General features: G+C 50.1%; 1 protein-coding gene across 5 annotated transcripts in view; it reads right to left on the reverse strand.

Annotated features, from left to right (window-relative positions):
• Positions 1 to 18,094, reverse strand: part of CSGALNACT1 (chondroitin sulfate N-acetylgalactosaminyltransferase 1) — a 255,249-nt gene that overhangs the window by 69,822 nt on the left and 167,333 nt on the right. For all 5 annotated transcript variants that reach the window (XM_024765173.1, XM_024765172.1, XM_024765176.1 and 2 more), the window contains one exon: positions 13,450 to 14,342. In XM_024765173.1, the coding sequence (XP_024620941.1) occupies positions 13,450 to 14,059 (610 nt within the window). In that variant the 5' untranslated portion in view covers positions 14,060 to 14,342. The remainder of the gene's footprint in view (positions 1 to 13,449; positions 14,343 to 18,094) is intronic.

Genomic DNA, 18,094 nt, shown 5'->3' on the forward strand with positions numbered 1-18,094 from the left:
CGTGCCTTCACCACCTCAACTGTTTACAATGCCTTGTCATTACCCTCCCAGCCTTCACATTCTTTTAAGGACAGAGATTATGTCATATTTATTTTTATTTATTTATAAGTAGCTTTATTGAGATATAATTCACATACCAAACAATTCACCACTTCAACCACACAAGTCACTGTTTTTACTATAGCCACAGAGTTGTGTGACCACTACCTCAATCTAATTTTAGAGCATTTCATCTCCCTGAAAGGAAACCCGTACCTATTAGCGGTCACTGTTCATCCCCACCTACCCACCCACCCACCTACCTGGAGTCCTAGGCCACCAAAAATCTACTTCCTGTCTCTACCCATTAGGTGGTTCTGGACATCTCATGTAAGCGAATTATACAATATGTGGTCTTTTGTATTTGAATTCTTTCACTCAGCATCATGTTTTCAAGGGACGTCTGTGCTGTAGCGTGCATCAGTACTTTCTTCCTTTCTACGGCAAATACTTTCGTATGGATAAGTCGCATTTTGCTTATCAGTCCATCCACAGGTGGACATTTGGGTTGTCTCCACCATCTGGCTATCCTGAACACGTTTTTATGTGAATGTACGCTCTCCTCTCTCTTGGGTTCATACTTAGGAGTAGAACTGCTGGGTCATGCCGTAACTCTACATTTCCCATGTTGAGGAACTGCCAAATTATTTCCCAAACCTGCCTTGACTCCCAGCCCACTCCAATATCCCCTCTACCCTGCTATCATAGTGACCCAGCTGGAAAGCCAATCTAACCACTATTAAAAATGGTCAACAGGCCTATGGCCTGCAGGATAAACTAGAAACTCTAAAATGCATATAAACCCTTGATGATGTTGGTCCTAATCCTTCAGGGTCGTCATCTGGCCACACCTCCTCCCACCCAGATCAACATCCTCCTACTTGATACTCCAGCATCCTCTGACTGCCTGCAGGTCCTCGACTGCCCTAAGCTTTCACATGCCTCTGGGTTCTGCCCATGTCACTCCCCCTGCCTGGAGCACTTCCCCGCCCCAGAGCACATGCCCTTGACCTGAGACAACTCGAATCTCGTCTTTCAAAAGTCTTTTCCGTGATGCCCTTTCTGACCCCGCCACCTACAGCCAATCTCTCCTCCCCTGTACCACTTGTTTAAGGTGTGACTCTGCCGTCATCGCCTGTGAGGGGCAGGGACCTGGCGTGTGACTGTGTCCACCCCTAGCACGGACGATGCCGGCACAGAGGGCACGGCCAATGGATGAACAGACTAAACACTCAAGTCTTTCAAAACCTCAAAGCATAACTCTCCCGTTACCCATCTACTCCTACATTTAAGAAGCTATGACGCTTCAGGTCACGCCTAACACAATCACTTCCTCCTGGAACTTCATTTCCTCTTGGCTCTGTCCTCTACCTTCAGCATCCTCCCTGCAAGAACCTGCACGTGACGAAACCTCACAAAATTGTGTTTTCCAGACCAACTGATAAACCAATGGAACCTCCAAGGATAGAAAAGTCTATTCCTTCCCTTCATCTACATCCACAGCAAAGACAGGGGGCTGAGGGCAAAAGGAGAGCCAGGCAGGACGCAGGCCAGCGTTTCCAAGATGGAGCCACGCCCCTTGGTGTTTTCTCTTCCCCCACCTTAGCTCCTATGAGTCCTACAATGAGAATAAAGTCATCGGGGCAAAGGCTCAGCAGCCCTTCCAACCCATCTCCCTGCGGATGTCGAGTTCTGATCAGCAGCCTCGGTGGAAACAGATGGAGAGAGAGGAGAGACAGTTCACAGACCCTGGTGACCACTTACAACTCTAAGCAAAATATAAAAGATAATCTCATCACTGTCACCCACATGCTCCCTTTCCCTGGGTGAGTCGGATGGGGTCTGGCTTGTAGTACAGGAAGCGCTGGCTGCTGCTGACAGAAACATTTACAGTGCAAAGGAAATGGGGGGGGGATCCCCTATCGACAAGTGGGCTGCGTTCAAGAGTGCATGTGTAAATCGCTCCGAAGGCACAGGAATGCTAGGATCTGTGGTGGTGACGTCCTTGGGCCAGCCACAGGGCCCTGATCCACCACGCGCCTGCGGAGACACACCCAGTGCTGTGAACCAGCCCGAGTCCACGGCCGTGAGGTCCAGTCCCAGTTACGGCTCCACAAGTCAGCACGACAGACATCGGATGGGACAGGGGACCATCCCTCCCTCCCTCACAAGACCGGGGACAAGGGGCACTGGCTGCAGGGAAGGAAGGAAGGAGCCAGGTGACAGCCAGGGACAGAGCCCCAGAGGAAGCAGCAGGACAGGACACAGAGGGGAGAGCACAGCCTCCCAGCGCTTCCAAGTCTTGGCTTTATTTCCTAAACAACGGTCTGTGTAGAGTGACAAAGAGGTGGGGCGGCAGGTGCCAGCTTCAGCCACCAAAGTGTCCCCAGGCCTGCAGGGACATGTGGGAGAGGGTGGAATGCAGGAAGAAGGCAAATGTTTGATGTGGGAACAGGACAGCACCTTTCCCCCATTTCCCCTTAACTCCCCCCACCCAGCTAACACAGGACCCACATCAACACCAGCAGGAGGGTGACGGGGATCCCAGGCAGACCAAGGTGAAAGGCAGAAAGGGATGGAAAACAGTAACCCCAAGTTCTGACAACGCAGAAGGCAGGGATGGCTCCACACGCCAGTTTGGGGAAGTGTGCTTGGAAATGATCGATTGTCACCATACTGTTACTTTTTATGATCGTGTGACATTTGATAGAAGAAATCCAAGTGGCCAACACTGAAACATTAAAACTCAAAGAATAGACTTATGGTACCAGATAGGCTTAAGCAACCTGCCATTTCTCTGATTCATGGCCACAGAGGAGAGACCACGGCATTCAAGGTTTCCGCTCAGAGGACCCAGGTGTGGGATGTCCCAAACTTCCAGCTCATGAGCAAAATCAATGCAATTCAGTGCTTTTAAACTGTTGGCTTGAGCATGATGGGTGAAACCATCAACAGATTGTGAGAAGAGGTTACTGATTCATAGAGAAATGGAAGTAGATGAAGTAATCAATAGATCTTAAATTAATATTTTAAAAAGTGGTTTCACACTTCTGCTTCCACTCCAGGGTACGATGAGTTTAAAGACACATTGCTCACAATGAAAAAGAGCCAGACTCCCTTCAAATGCAGGACTTTTCTGAACTTCGGGGAGAGCTGAGGCCACAGAACAAATGGCTGGTCCCAAATCTGAGGAGAGACAGGAGCCTGCAGGGAGTGGAGAGCGGGGAGCGCTGGCCCAGAGGGGCGGAGGACATGGGGCGGAAGAAAGAAGGCCGAGCACAGGCTGGCGGCACAGGGACGCCCTGGGGCTCCAGAGAATGGAGAGGTCTGTACCCCCGCGGCTCTTCCTCCAGAAGCCTCCTCGGGTACTCACAGAAAATCAGAGCCTTAGAAGTGTCCACGAGGTGCAGGCCCGGGGGCGGGGGTCAGCAGGCATGTCAGGGGGCCCTTTCCTCCTGTCCCCCTCTCTGGAACCAAAACCTATTGTTGGGGAATGTGCAACAAACATTCTCACCCTCAGGAAGTGGTGAAAGCTCCCTGCAGCTGGGGAGGGAGGAATAAAACGCCTTATTCCTGGGGTGGGACAGGAGACACCCCAAGAACCAAAGACCTGGTAGGACTGAGATTTAATCAGAACATCAGAGACAGCTCCACTCCCCACTGCCCTGCACTAAGCTAACAAGCTTGAATAGCAAGTGACAGCAGAAATGCTGGGAGGGGACAGGACAGGAGCACAAGGAGACCTTCCCCGAGGGGTCACAGGGCTAGATGGACAGCCCTCAGGCAGAACCGCCTCCACCCTAACACAAGGTATGACGGAGGAATTTGGAGCCTGGGATGCACTGAGGGTAACCATAGCAACCACAAACCTCAAGCCCCGCCCACTCCTGCACCCCTGCATGAATACACACAGCACAGGAAAGGGAAAAGTGTGCCATTTCCAGGCGTAAACACTATTTATCTCAGTCTCTACTAGCTACACCAGATTCAACAAAAGTTATGAGGTTTGGAAAAGACAAGAAAAAAATCCAAGACACAAAGCAATCATCAGAACCGGACTCAGAGATGACACAGATGCTGGAGTCATCTGACAGGGAATTTAAAATAACTATGATTAATATGTTAAAGGTGGAAAAAGTGGACAACACGTGCGATGAGATGGGCAACTTCAGCAGAGAGATGGAAATGATCAGAAATAAATGGAAATGCTAGAAATTAAAAGTGCAGTAATAGGCATAAAGAACGCCTTGATGGGTAGTCTCTCTGCTGAGGAAGAATCAGTTAACTTGAGGTGGGTCAATGGAAGTTACCAAACACAAAGAGAAAAAAAAGTGAAAACAAAAAAGAAACAGAACATCCACTAGCTGTGAGACATTCACACAGGTGGAGTCCAGAATGAGACAAAAGGCACGGGGCAAAGAAGGACTGGCTGAAATACTGGCTCAGAATCACCCCAAATGAGTGACAGACACCAAACCACGCAGCTAAGCAGTCCCGAGAACACCAGGCAGGAGAAACACAAAAACGAAGCAAAGCTGAGGCACAACCGAGGAGACAGTGCCGTACCAGCGCTGCTCCCCAGGGCTGCTGCCTGCACACGTGAAGAATGCTGACCGCAGGGAAGCTGGGGAGAGGCAGGCGGGAACCCTGCGCTGTTCCTGCAACTCTTCTGTAATTCCAAAATGACTGCAAAACACAGCATTTTTTAAAGGTGGTTTTGGTGTTAGGTACTCTGTTGAGAATGTACTAGTAACACCCAGGGCAGAAAATGAAGATAACTTTCTAAAGACGTCCTCTCCACTCATCCCCAACCTCTGGCATTTATGTCCTTGAGTTTAGAGTTTAATTCTGATTTGTGATGGGTCCCAGGAACCCAAGTACTCTTTTCTTTTTTAAACATATTTATTTGGGTATAATTGCTTTACAATGGTGTGTTAGTTTCTGCTTTATAACAAAGTGAATCAGCTATACATATACACATGTTCCCACATGTCCTCCCTCTTGCGTCTCCCTCCCTCCCACTCTCCCAATCCCACCCCTCCAGGCTGTCACAAAGCACCGAGCTAATATCCCTGTGCCATGCGGCTGCTTCCCCCCAGCTATCTACCTTACTACGTTTGTTAGTGTGTATATGTCCATGCCTCTCTCTCGCCCTGTCAAAACTCACCCTTCCCCCTCCCCATATCCTCAAGTCCGTTCTCCAGTAGGTCTGCGTCTTTATTCCTATCTTACCCCTAGGTTCTTCATGACATTTTTTTCCCTTAAATTCCATATATATGTGTTAGCATACGGTATTTGTCCTTTTCTTTCTGACTTACTTCACTCTGTATGACAGACTCTAGGTTTATCCATCTCATTACAAATAGCTCAATTTCATTTCTTTTTATGGCTGAGTAATATTCCATTGTGTATATGTGCCACATCTTCTTTATCCATTCATCCGATGATGGGCGCTTAGGTTGTTTCCATCTCCGGGCTATTGTAAATAGAGCTGCAACGAACATTTTGGTACATGACTCTTTTTGAATTTTGGTTTTCTCAGGGTATATGCCCAGTAGTGGGATTGCTGGGTCATATGGTAATTCTATTTGTAGTTTTTTAAGGAACCTCCATACTGTTCTCCATAGTGGCTGAACCAATTCACTCTTTACGGTATTGTTTTGATGGAAAATATCCTCCCACAAACAGCTAATTTGCAATGGAAATTGAAGAGCCGAGGTGAGAACTGGGTACCTTGGGTTTTCTGTAAACGTTCTTCCACAAGGTTCGAGCCATCTCTCTTATACACACGGACTGGGCAGGGTGTACTCAGAGACAGGAGCTGAATGGGCCGTGGGTCTGGTGCCCCAGGCCCACACTGCTCACCCGGCATGGGGAGCGGGAGGCCGAGGCCCCCAGGGCCAGTGGGGTCGGTGGGGACCTCGAGGGAGTCAGACTCTGGCCAGGCGAGGCTCCTGAATGGGAAACACCACTGTGAGGGCTGTGCAGCCACTGAACAGGGAAAGCACTGTGCACCCATCACTGCTGCTGGATGTGGTGAGGAAGACGAGCTGAGTCTGATAAACCAAGAGTGACAGAGAGAAAAGGGTCCGTGAGCTCATCGCACGGCCTCGGGAAGATGACGGAACTTCTGGCTGGAAGAACCTGAAGACTGCAGAGGGGAAAGGCTTACACGGGGCAGGGCCTTGGGTGCAGAGGATGGCGCATGGGGAGGAGGAGGGTCAGGGCAGGCAGGAGAGCTGGGCACTGGGCGAAGGGGGGAAGGGCAGGAGAAGCAGCGGGAACAGAGCTGGCAGGCAAGCTGGGATCAGAAGGTGGGCGGGGGCCCCCAGGACTGCCCGCACCGTGGGCTTTCATCCAATCCAGAACTCACATAAAGTGTGTATGTTGAAGAAAACAGGACCGTAAACCCCGTCTCTTCCCTTAAGCACGGGACACGCCCACCACCCGGCTCCCTGACAGCTCCCAACTGGCTCTTCTGCACTCCATCTTCTCTCCTGACTCGTCAGCTCCCACCCCTCTTCCACACTGCTGTAGGAGTCTCAGAAGAAACGCACCCCGATCAGTTCAAGTAAAGCGTTTCATGCTGAAGGCGCCCAGCCCCGCATGACCCCCTCCCCTTAATTGAATGATGCGGCCCCTCCCGTGCCGCTGTCTGCCCGTCTCCCCCAGGAGCTCGTGAATTTCCTTCTCTTCCTTTAAAAACTTCTTCCCAAGAACATTTACACAGCTCACCCGGGTGGGGCCTCTCCCAACCATCTGCACCCCTTGGACGTGCTTTTAGGTTTCCCCCATACCATCCGGGACCAGAGAAGCGTGTGGACAGATCAGAGACCCTCGGAGGTCCGAGGTGGCATGGCCAGGAGCTACGATCTGAAGGTCTGGCATCTGGGCCCATCACTTGCCACCTGCGTGGCCTGGAGGCTGTTACTTAACCTCCGAGTTCCAGACTCACACTGACAAAACGGAGGTAAAATGAATCCGGGGTGCTGGTGGAAGAGGGGATGAGATGAACCAGTGCTGGTGAGATGTCAGGACAGGGCCTGGTGCACAGACACAAGACCAGCTACGATAAACCACGGGGTCCCCATCTCCGACCACGGGACCTCCAAGATGCCACGGCTGCTTGAGCACCTGAGAACCACAGCAAGTGTGAGGAGGCGGGCGTGGGCTGAGCGGGACTCAGGAGCTGAGCTCACTACCCACTGCCCCCCAAATGAGGGACCGTCTGACTACAGATCCAGGTGACCCTGTGAGCTAAAGCCCTTGGCCCAGGCCTCAGGGTCCTCGTGTCCAACATCCCCAGTGACTCTTGGGTCCCGCCTGCTGGCTGGGCTGAGCTCCCCCTAACCCCACCCCGGTCCTATTCCCTGGTCAGTCGGCTTTCTGGCCCCCGCCCTCTGCTGCCATCTGTTCCCCTCTCGCTCGCCCCTCCCCATAACCCCATCTCCCCTTCGAGGCTGGCTCAGGTCCCACCTGCTCTGAGGTCTCTCCCGAGCCCCAGGGGCCTTCAGGCACCGATTCTCACACTCTCGGACCAACGGCCACTTTCCGCCACTGAACCTCAGTCACTGAGAGCTTTGTCTCCCCATGTGGGGAACCGGGTCCTTCAGGCCAGAGACCTGGCTTCATCCTCCTTCCCCCGCCCCTCAGGCCACTGGGGACGTTCTGCCCGCAGAGTAGGTGTCCCGTCCACGCACGTCGATTAAGCCTGGGCACCGGGCCTCATCCACGACCCTGCACAGGACAAACTCGGGGTCTGGCTAAAAGACTATGACTCCTTTCCGCAAACACCAGTTCCTCCCCAACGTGGCTGACAGACTGGGCCCACTGGGCTGCACCCCTTGCCTGCCAACTCCCCGCCGCACCTCCCACGGAGCCCGAGGCCCGGGTCCAGGCCTCCGCCCATCACGCCTCTGCTCAGCACTCCCGCTAACGCAGCCACGTTCCTCCGTCCTGGACGTTCCCACAGCATCCCCAGCTCCCTCTTACAGCACATCCCTAGTAGGAAACGCGAGGCAGGAAGAACAGTGACACCTCAATTTTTTTTTTTTTTTGCGGTACGCGGGCCTCTCACTGTTGTGGCCTCTCCCGTTGCGGAGCACAGGCTCCGGATGCGCAGGCTCAGCGGCCATGGCTCACGGGCCCAGCCACTCTGCGGCATGTGGGATCTTCCCGGACCGGGGCACGAACCCATGTCCCCTGCATCGGCAGGCGGACTCTCAACCACTGCGCCACCAGGGAAGCCCGACACCTCAATTTAAGAAAAATCCCCTGAGAACGAAAGTGCTTCAAATGAGTCCAATAAAAAATTCTAACAACAAGGTTATCGTAAAACAAAGTTAAGACTTGCCGGTTTCTGCAGTCTTGCTAGAAAGTACTCCACATGCACAGGATGGGTGTCAAACCAAGGTCGCGCCTGTCCCGGTCTGCCGCGGGTCCACAGAGCTGGCCTCAGCGATGGTGTCAGGCTGCACAGTGTCCTAGTTCCGTCTCCCCGCCTCACCCTCCCTCCTGGCCTCTCTATTCGGCGGTAGGACTGGCTGCCCAGTTTGCAGGGACCAGAGCAAAATGGAAAGGTAGGGCCCCTTGTTCACAACTTACTGAGAATTTCAAAATATTCTGAGACAGCAGAGCACCTACCCTGGCAGGAGGCTCATCCACTCCCCAGAAGGGGGGCTAGGGTCCCGCCCCCGCAGAAGGACAAGGCCGCTACCCTCCTTCTCGCCATCCCCCCAGGAAGAATCCCTCTATAGTGTAGCCTCAAAACATTTATTGCCATTTAAGCCTCTTATCTCTGATTTCAGAATAAAAAGCATTTCTCCCTCTTTAGGAACGTAAAGCATCAGCAAACACATGAGGAGACCTCAGGGAGGAAGCAGACAGATGGAACGGGCTGCGGTGACAGAGGAAACTAACACCACGCAGGCCCGGTGGGAACTGGACAGTAAACACGCATGGTCCTTCTGTGCACGTGACGAGAGGGTGGGTGGGAAGGGCTGTCCTGGGTTCTACGGCCTTCGCCTCCCTGGAGATGCTGGCTGAGAATTGGGGCCCCGCTCAGGACCTGAAGCCCTATGTCCTGCCCACAGCAACCTCCCAGCACCACCTGCTCTCTTCCCTCCACACCCCGTCCACTGCGCGGAATACTTGTTCTCCCTTATTTCTGCACCAAGATCCCCAGGCGCCCCCAAATGCCCGGCAATGCACCTGAACGCCTGCCTTACCTTTCCTCCCCAAGTCACAAAGGAGCATCTCCCTGAAATGCACGCCGAGCATCACGGCCCCGAGCACCCGGGTCTCCAAGCATCTGGCCCTGGGACTGGACTCAGCTTGTCTAGAAAAGCTTAGCAACATGGTCACAGGGCATCCTTCAAGGTTATGCAGAGGCACCAACAATGGACATAAAAATCTCCGGGCCCTCACTCGGTGCCTCAGCCACCCAGGAAGCACGCGGTCTTGGCTGTGGAGCACAGGAGGTGGGAGCTTACTGGGCAGGCGGTGGTTACTAAGGTTTTAGAAATATTCCCGTATCCCCTTGTTTTAAAACGCGTCTCAGGGTGCCTTCAAAACCTTCAGTTTCTTGTGGCTGGTGGCTTGACTCCATCTCACCGTAAAATCAAGTCTTTTGGCGTCTGAGACACTCTTGCCACCACTAACCCTGCGAAAGCTGGAGGAGGGGAGCTGCCCAGGCCGGTATAGAACCTCCCCATGGAGACAGCAGACACAGCACCTCACACAGAACTCACGGTGTTGGGTGTTTGCGTTGTAAAAGGGGAATAATTCGGGAGGCTAAACTTTTATGAAATGATGTCGAATGTAGGCCCTGGAGCTCTATTTAAATGTGCCATCAAAGCCCAAAATTGTGCCACTCAGACTTAAACAGGAGTCTGTGTATCCCACTCAGGAATCATGAACCACAAACACAAAGAGAGGTTTTCTGTTCACTTGAGGAGATAAACAGTTAGGTTTCCGAAAGCACAGGATCTGATCATGCTTTTCTACTTTATCTTCTTTTCCCAGACGGTTGTACAAAAAATTCATGTTATTATGTGAGAATCCAATGCAAGAATCAGTGCCAGTGAAACATCTGGTGAAGGGAAGCTGGGGCAAATGTTGTTCCCTCTATGTTTCAGAGATAGATAATAATTCAATCAACATGGATAATAAATTAGATGGTCATCAATAGGCATTCGCCCTCCGCAGGCTTCACAGAACTGTAGGAAGTGGCCATGGTCAGAGCAGACCTTACAGATCATCTGTATGAATCCCTTCTTCCACAGAGCAGAATCCCAAGGGGTGGGGCATATCCTGTCACCCAGCAGAGGGGGGGCAGGGTACCCCTCAGGGACAGTTCCTCGGCAAAGCCAAGAAGAAAGCCAAAGCGGTGCTTTGTATTTTGCAGAAGGCTGGGCCGGTGGGCCTTGGGGGACATGAAAGTCAACTTCTCCCCAGCCACCAGGAGGTGAGGGGTCTGGGCCAGAGTCACACAGCCTCTGCTGTGTCATCACGCCTCCTGCCCCACGGTTGGCTTTAAGTCTACTCAACTGTTATCATCCAGAAGCATTCCACAGGGTTTTATTATTATTCGTTTAAACACAAAGAACCCCCATCCTTATCACACTAGTTCAGGGTTCAGTGAATCCGTGGCCCTCGTGTAGAGCTCTCTGAGGGTGTGGAACCCAGGTTTGCCCATGGACTTCCACTCAACTGCCCCAATGTTTAGACTACTGACACCCAAACACAAAATGGTCTCTCCAAGGTTATGTTTAAAAACCCAAACGTTATGTTAAAGATACACTTCATCCTTACAGGGTCCCATTGCTTGTTCTCACGTGTTATAAAACACAGATTTCAAATCAGACCCTTTCCGTTCCCTTCGTTCTCCTCAACTAGGTGTAGGTCAAAGAATTGTGAGCCAGGACTGCAAAGGTCTTCAAATGTAATTCAGTCCAACCACCTCTCTGATGCTAGAGTCATGAATTATCACCTCCTGGCCATCCAGCTGATGACAGAATCCTTGCAGTGACGGGAATCCCACTTTGCTCCGAAACATCACTGTTTGACAGTTATTTCTTTTGCTGAATTTAACTCTGCCTTCCTGCAGCTCCCTGACTAGTGAAGCCTTTCATGATGCCCCAATTCCTGGGAGTATAAAAGATCCCCTCCACCATCTTTTGTGATAAGAATGAAAAAGTGAGATCAACTGTGTATGACAGTCAAATATATAGAAACATATTTAAAGTGTTTGCGTCTATTTACTCATCATATGAAAATAGCTGACAAGACTTTCCCCAAACTTGGAAGGTGTGTGTGGACTGATCTGCCTTCACACACAGGCTGTGTTAAGCCCCACGGGGCAGCATGACAAGAGGGTTTCGGACAGAAAGTCAGACGTACCACAGAGCACCTCAGCTCGGGAACAAGAGGCCCGAGTCACCGAGAACCACAGGCCTTGCACTTTAGATCCTGTACACAGACAAGCAGACGGGGATTTCAAACATGAATGCAGATTAAAAATCACTGATTTGTAATCAAGTTCTCTTGAAAGTGCTTTGTGCGAGGGCAGTCTGGCAGCGTACTCCACAACCAGGGTTTCCTTTTTAAGGATGTTTAATGATTTTCCCTGGGGGTCAGCCAGACAAGTAATAGTTGTGGAAATGTTTCATAAACTCTAAAGCACTATAAAATGGGATGCTACACCCTCATGATACTTTAAACGCTTACTGAGTGCTTACCTTGTGTTTATACTTGCTAGATCCCCAGTGCAGTAGGCACTTTTAATACCTCATATAAATGAGTAAAATCCTGACATCTGTGAACGAAAAACTGTCACTTGCCATCCGCCTCTACAAGGATATGAAGTCACTAGCCACGGCAGCCGCTGACCTTCAATTCACCCTGAAAGGAGTTCAGGGTGGAGATCAGGAACGAGGCCCTCTGTGCTCTGGGAAAAACTGGAAGAACAGGCCTTCAGATAGAGATTTTCAGGAGATTTTATGAGCCCAATTTCTTGCATCTTCTCATATCTAGAAAAGCACTAAAATCATGAATTGGTGACATGTGCTCCTCGTGAATGGCAGCCACCTTCTGCCGGAATGTGTGCTTCACTGCACGGACCCCCTTCACCAAAGTCACCCATATGCTGACCCCCACCCCACCTCTTCGGATCAGTTCCTCAGAGCTGTCTGAGATGCTGTCCCGGGCTATCGTCCTCATTTTGTCCCCAAATAAAATTTAACTCACTCCTCTCACATTGTGCTTTTTTTTTTTTCAGTCGACAGACCAAAAGCTTGATCTTGCAGAAGATTTCTTTACCTAGCTCTAGGTATATGAAAAATGATAATATACCAAAATTGCACTAATTTACAGTTCACATGTAAAGGGGAAAAAACCATAAGACAGGAAAGTGTCCAGAGAGAACAGGCATAAATAGCAGAGGGAGGGTTTCTGGTATGACTAAAGAGGGTTTGTCTTGCCTACAGGTTGATGAAATGGTGGTTATAGAACCCAAGTAGGGAGCGGGATAAGGTGGACAAGCCATGTGTCTGGGAAGTATCTCCTTTCCAGAAACAGGAGGAAGAGCTGGATGCCCTCGAAGGCAGTTCCTCTTCCAAATTATTAGTTGATTTTTGAATCAGCAACAATGGAAAAATTGGTAAGAGTCTTCCAAGAAACTCCAAGATGAGGATGCTTTCTTCTAAAATTGACACAAACACAATTAATACTAGGTTGTTCTGTGCCCATGAAGAAAGGTGAGGCATTCACCCTCCTAGTTTCCATGTGCTCTGACCACCTCTACAATATGACCTAGCAGTTAGGGATGTGGACGCTGGAATCAGACTTCTGGGTTCAAATCCCAGCTCCGTCACTTGCTAACAGAGCCCCCTTAGGTGATTTACTTAATTAATCTGAGCCTCCATTCCCTAACCCCGCAAAAGGGGTCACTGCAAGTGTAAAGCTCCCAGAACAGAGCTGGACGGACCTAAGTGCTACACGTACATGTTCGCGACTACTGTCCTGTCCGGGGCCTGATGACAGGGCCCAGTCTCTAGACGTGCCTGGGAGAAGGCATAAAACAAAAACTGCCTATCACACTCTATTTGGGTTTCAATGTTTCATGTTTATATTTTGTTTTCTTTCTTTTTTATTGAGAGAAAGAAGTTCCACCTTCTTCTGCCAAGAAACAATGAACCTGTCCACTCAGTGACTGCAATTTCCACGAGGAAGTGAGTGGAAGCAGATATTTCTGAAAAATACAAAAAGCCAAGCCTTGCCTTCAGTCGCTCATACAGAGCTGCCTACGCGCCATCCCCAAAGCCACCGCCAGCCTCTGCAGCCGGGCTCTGCCTGGGCCCAGACCCGGGTGCCCCTCCGACCACCTTCCACCCCCTTCCCAAGCGGGCCAACCTTCGATGAAGTCCGAGGCCGTGTAAGGACGCTGGTCGGGGCTGCTTTCGGCCGGGCTGTTCAGGGCCTCCACGGCCAGCTGGATGACCTCCACCAGCTCATCCCGCTTGTCCTTGCGCACGGGCTTCTCCTCGGGGTGGCGGGTCAGGCCCGTCTCCAGCTGGTACACTTTGTGCAGGGTGAAGCTGTCAAAGGGCACAGCGGCATACTCGGTGGCCTGCTTGACGCCGGTGTGCACCTCCGCCCTGTCCACCTGGGAGCGCAGGAAGGCCAGCAGGTCGGCCTGGGCCCTCCCAGGGGGGCCGGCGGGGTCTCCCGCCTGACGCTGCGCGGTCCTGAGCTGCTCGCTCCTCTCCCGCAGCTCCTCCTGGAGCTGTGTGATCTGCCTCTGGAGGCTGCTGATGTAGTCGCGGTGACGTTCTTCCCACTCCTGCATCGCCGCCTGGTACCCGTCCTTCCCCGTGGGGCCATTGGCCCGGGGCAGCCCCAGCTGCTCGTCATCGCCCCTTGGCGTGCAGGCTAGCATGTAGAGGACAGAGACGACGCAGCAGAGGAGCACAAGCAAGACCACAACCCGGGAGACCCAGGCGAGCAGCCCCCGGCGCACCATCCTCGCTCAGGGATCAGCCACGCGTCCAGCAGCCGCGGCGTTCATCCCAGACCACCCGGCCCGTGAGGGGCGTCCCTGGACTAGACCACAGGGAGCACACGTCCGGGGGTCCCCGAGCTGCTCTCATCCATTTCGGTCTACACTGCGTCTTGTTCCTGGGAGTCCACCACCAAGGGCAGCAGGTTCCTGACTTCTAAAGGATGAACTTCCAGGCAGAGGCAACGAGTCAGGGGAACCGTCCAAGTTGTCACGCTCATTCCCATCATAGCCTTCCAGAGGGAACCTGGGGAGACCAATGACAATAACACTTAGGACAATAACCCCCTTGTGTTCACCACGGCCATCAATAATCAATATTCAATGGAGTTTACGGAAAATGCTTACAACAGGTGATTAAATATTGTTCAGTGTTTCTAACTCAGAATGCAAATATGCATCTGCCGAGTAGCGCACACAAAGAACAAAGGATGCGGAAAAAGGATTGGAAGAAAACATGGCAAAATGTGAATTCTCTCTGGGTGGAAGGATTAATGGTGATTTTTCTGCTTCTCTGTAATTTTCTCTATCTTGCAAATTGTCCACAATGGCACATATTATTTTCATGGTTAAAAGGAAAAAGCAAAACTTGAATGACAGTGAAATTGCAGAACAGGGCCTTCCCAGCACCCGTGGATGCAGACAGTGAGCATCCCGGGCTCCTGAGGCCACCCAACCAGGGTAGGCCTGCAAGCTGGCTCAGGGTGGTCCTCATACTTTCTGATGAGGAAGTGAAGAAGCACCTGGAGGCCCAAATATGCAAATGCTAAGTGCGGATGATAACATTCAGAATGCATCCGGACAGTTCTTCCAGGACAGGGGATGATGAGTTTACCACAGAAAGGGATGGAGCTGGTCTCGAAGTAGACCAGAAATACTGCTTTGTCAGGACTCAAACCCAGGATGCCTCTGCTCAACCTCTGGGAGCAATTTCGTGTCCTGGCGGCTCATCAGAAACACCCAGCCAGACCACAGGGCCTTTCATCCAACTCCACTGCCCCCCCCAAACAAATGAGGAGCCACCTGGCTCTCACCCGCTGTCCCCTTCCCCCAGGAAGCCCCACCCTCCTCCACCCGGCACTCCTTCCTCAGTGCCCTCCCTTCCTTAATCCCCTTTCCTCAGCTCCCCTGCCCATCTGAGCTGAAGAAAAGAATGATAAATGGATCAAATAAGATTTCTTGTTGTAGGGAGATTTTAATAAAATTTTCCTAGATGCATCTTTTTATATCACTTCTCTGAAACAAGCTCCCTGAGGGTACTGTGTCCTGGCCATTTTATAAAAATTCAACATTAAAAAAATCCCCATGAAAACTAAATTACCTTTTTTTTTTAAGGTTTTTTGTTTGTTTGGGGGTTTTTTTTGGCTGTGCCTTGCAGCTTGTGGGATCTTAGTTCGCTGACCAGGGGTTGAACCCAGGCCTCGGAAGTGACAGCACAGAGTCCTTACCACTGGACCACCAGGGAATTCCCTAAATTACTTTTTACAGTCTTCACCCGACCTAGAAATCCAGATTCTCACCTCATTTACTGGTGGGCTGTCCCCTTTACTGACTGGAGGGACTCCAGTCAATTAGCAACTTCAGGACCCCTGGGAGCAGGGAGAGATGATCCTTCTGGCATCCTCTCTACACTGAAAATACCGTAAACAGTAGGGCTCACTGATGGTCTGAGTAGTCACCTGCCATGTCCTATGGCCACACTCTCGAGTTCCTCTCCTATTTCCCTGGTGATGTGCCTCTTACATATATCACTATGCTATCAAAATAGTTTATTTCCCAATTTTCCTTTAAAATTCAACACATAACATTCTCTCCAATATTTCCCTTGGCCTGAGGATTTTCTCTCTCCTATAATTTAGCACAATACACGGTTATCAGTGCTGAGTTTAAAGTGTATGTTTAGCTGTGGAAGCCTTTTCTGTCTGATGAAAATCTCAGGCTTTGTATAATTACTATAATTTTGTGATTTAAAACATCTCAGCTTTGGTATTCAGGCACCTTGCTGTTTTTAAGGGAATCGCTCCGATGAACTCATTATATCCAAGTATTAAATTACCAGTGAAGACATGTTATCACGTTATGTGGCTACTTTAAAGACTTTTACTTTAAATGGACTGTCATTAAAGACAAAATAAGCAAATCAAATAACAAAAATGGAAGGTTTAACACCATTTGTTGCACTGTGGAAACAAAGTATGCAATCTTTCTAACATATTTTTAACGGAATAATGGTTATGTTTGCATAATAAATTGAAATCACATTGGTTAACCAAGGCAATGTATTAAAGCGATGGCTAAAGAAGTTTAAAACTGTACAACAATTATTAGTTCTGTTCCATAAGTCTCTTGAAAGTCTAGTCTGGCTTTTGAAATTCGCTAGTATAAATTTCAAAGTTATTTGGTATTCCATTCTTCTGGATATAAAAGGAGAAAAAAACAGATCTAGGAAGAAATGACTTTTTAAAAGCAATAAAAGCCATAAAAATTACTGCCAAAGGAGCAGTGATGGATTTCTCCTTTTAAATGTCAAGAGCAGATAATGTATGTCAGAAACAAAATTCTAGATCTTTTAACACAGTGTTTTTTGGATGCTTCTAGCAATCTAACCTGTAATGATAATAGTAACACAAGAGGCTCATCCTTCGCACTCTTGCTTCTGTGGAGACATCGGGTTTTTCATCTGCAGCAAAGATCTGACCTTCCCAGCTCTACCACATACAGGAAAGAATGGCCTCAATGAGATGTAACCCTGACCAAACGTACAGCCAAACCGCAAAGGTACAACCTCTCCCGCTCTCTGCAGAGATGCTGGGAGAATTAAAGAGTTAACTTTTATAATGTGTTTACAGCTGCAGATGGAGAACACCATGTAATTACCAAGCACTATTACAAGTTAGAGATGACAGTGAAAATACAGCTGTATCATCCCAGCAGCATTGTGCTACTATTTTAAAAACTTAGAAAAGGCACCCAGATTTCAGAGGAGCTCCATCTTTGGGGTGGCTGGAGCACGAGATACAGCCCTGTCAGTGACCAACGTTAGGAAGTGTGGATGAAGGGAGGTGTGTGCTCCTATTTTTTAACCACAGAAAATCCCTCGTGCTCGTCAGGTGTCTTGCCACCTACACTTTAAATGTCCATCCTTCTCAAGCGCTTTCCCCAGTGCTTTCCTGCCTCTTGCCAAATCCCTGAGGATGTTCTGTGATGCACCTTGTCCAAAACACTGAACTTATTGATTAGACTGAAGAGACATCCAAGCCCAGCGGTTTTGCTGCCATTCTTACAACCTCTCTGGGCAACAAAACGGCGGGTGGAGGCTCCTCCATGGTCCTCTGTGAAGGGAGAATATGCTGCAGAGCAATGCTCGCCAGATGCCCCAGGGTGAGCCAACCTAACGCAGCGCTACTCCCCAAACTCTCAGGCTGGACAAGGGATCTAAGGATAGACTGAATAACCCTAAGAGCTCTGCCCTGGGGTATACAGGTAGGGGGCTGCATAAGGAATTTCTTTCTGAACATTTAAGGAAGAGAGTCTGAAAGAAGCAGGGGGCCCTAGGCCAAGGGGTCCAGCAATGGGTGAGTTTCTCAGACTCCAGGTGCAAAAGCTGTCCGGCAGCCCGGACATCCTGGCCAGGCCACCAAGCATCCTGGGCAGCCCCGCATCTCCAAATAACACAACAATGGCCCAACCATAGGACAGAATCACAGTCCATGCCATCCAGGATACTGTCATTATTCATCCTTGCTGTTACTGAGCATCTATTGTTATTATACACTGATAAGTTGTTAGAGGAGATGAAAAGTGAACCAAGCACAAATTCCATCAGCAAGTTCATGAGCTTGTAGAGGCATTAAGCCCTTTGCAAATAACTATAACATGAGCCCCCAGCAGGCAAACGTCATTAAAACAAATACAAAGCATAATGCCATGCTCCCACCTACCAAATGTGTGGGCGGGGGGGGGGGCGGTGTACGGGGGGATTGAGAAGAAAAGTATAAA

Source organism: Neophocaena asiaeorientalis, unplaced genomic scaffold (assembly GCF_003031525.2).
Source record: "Neophocaena asiaeorientalis asiaeorientalis breed wild unplaced genomic scaffold, Neophocaena_asiaeorientalis_V1.1 scaffold14, whole genome shotgun sequence".
Lineage (NCBI taxonomy): Eukaryota > Metazoa > Chordata > Mammalia > Artiodactyla > Phocoenidae > Neophocaena > Neophocaena asiaeorientalis.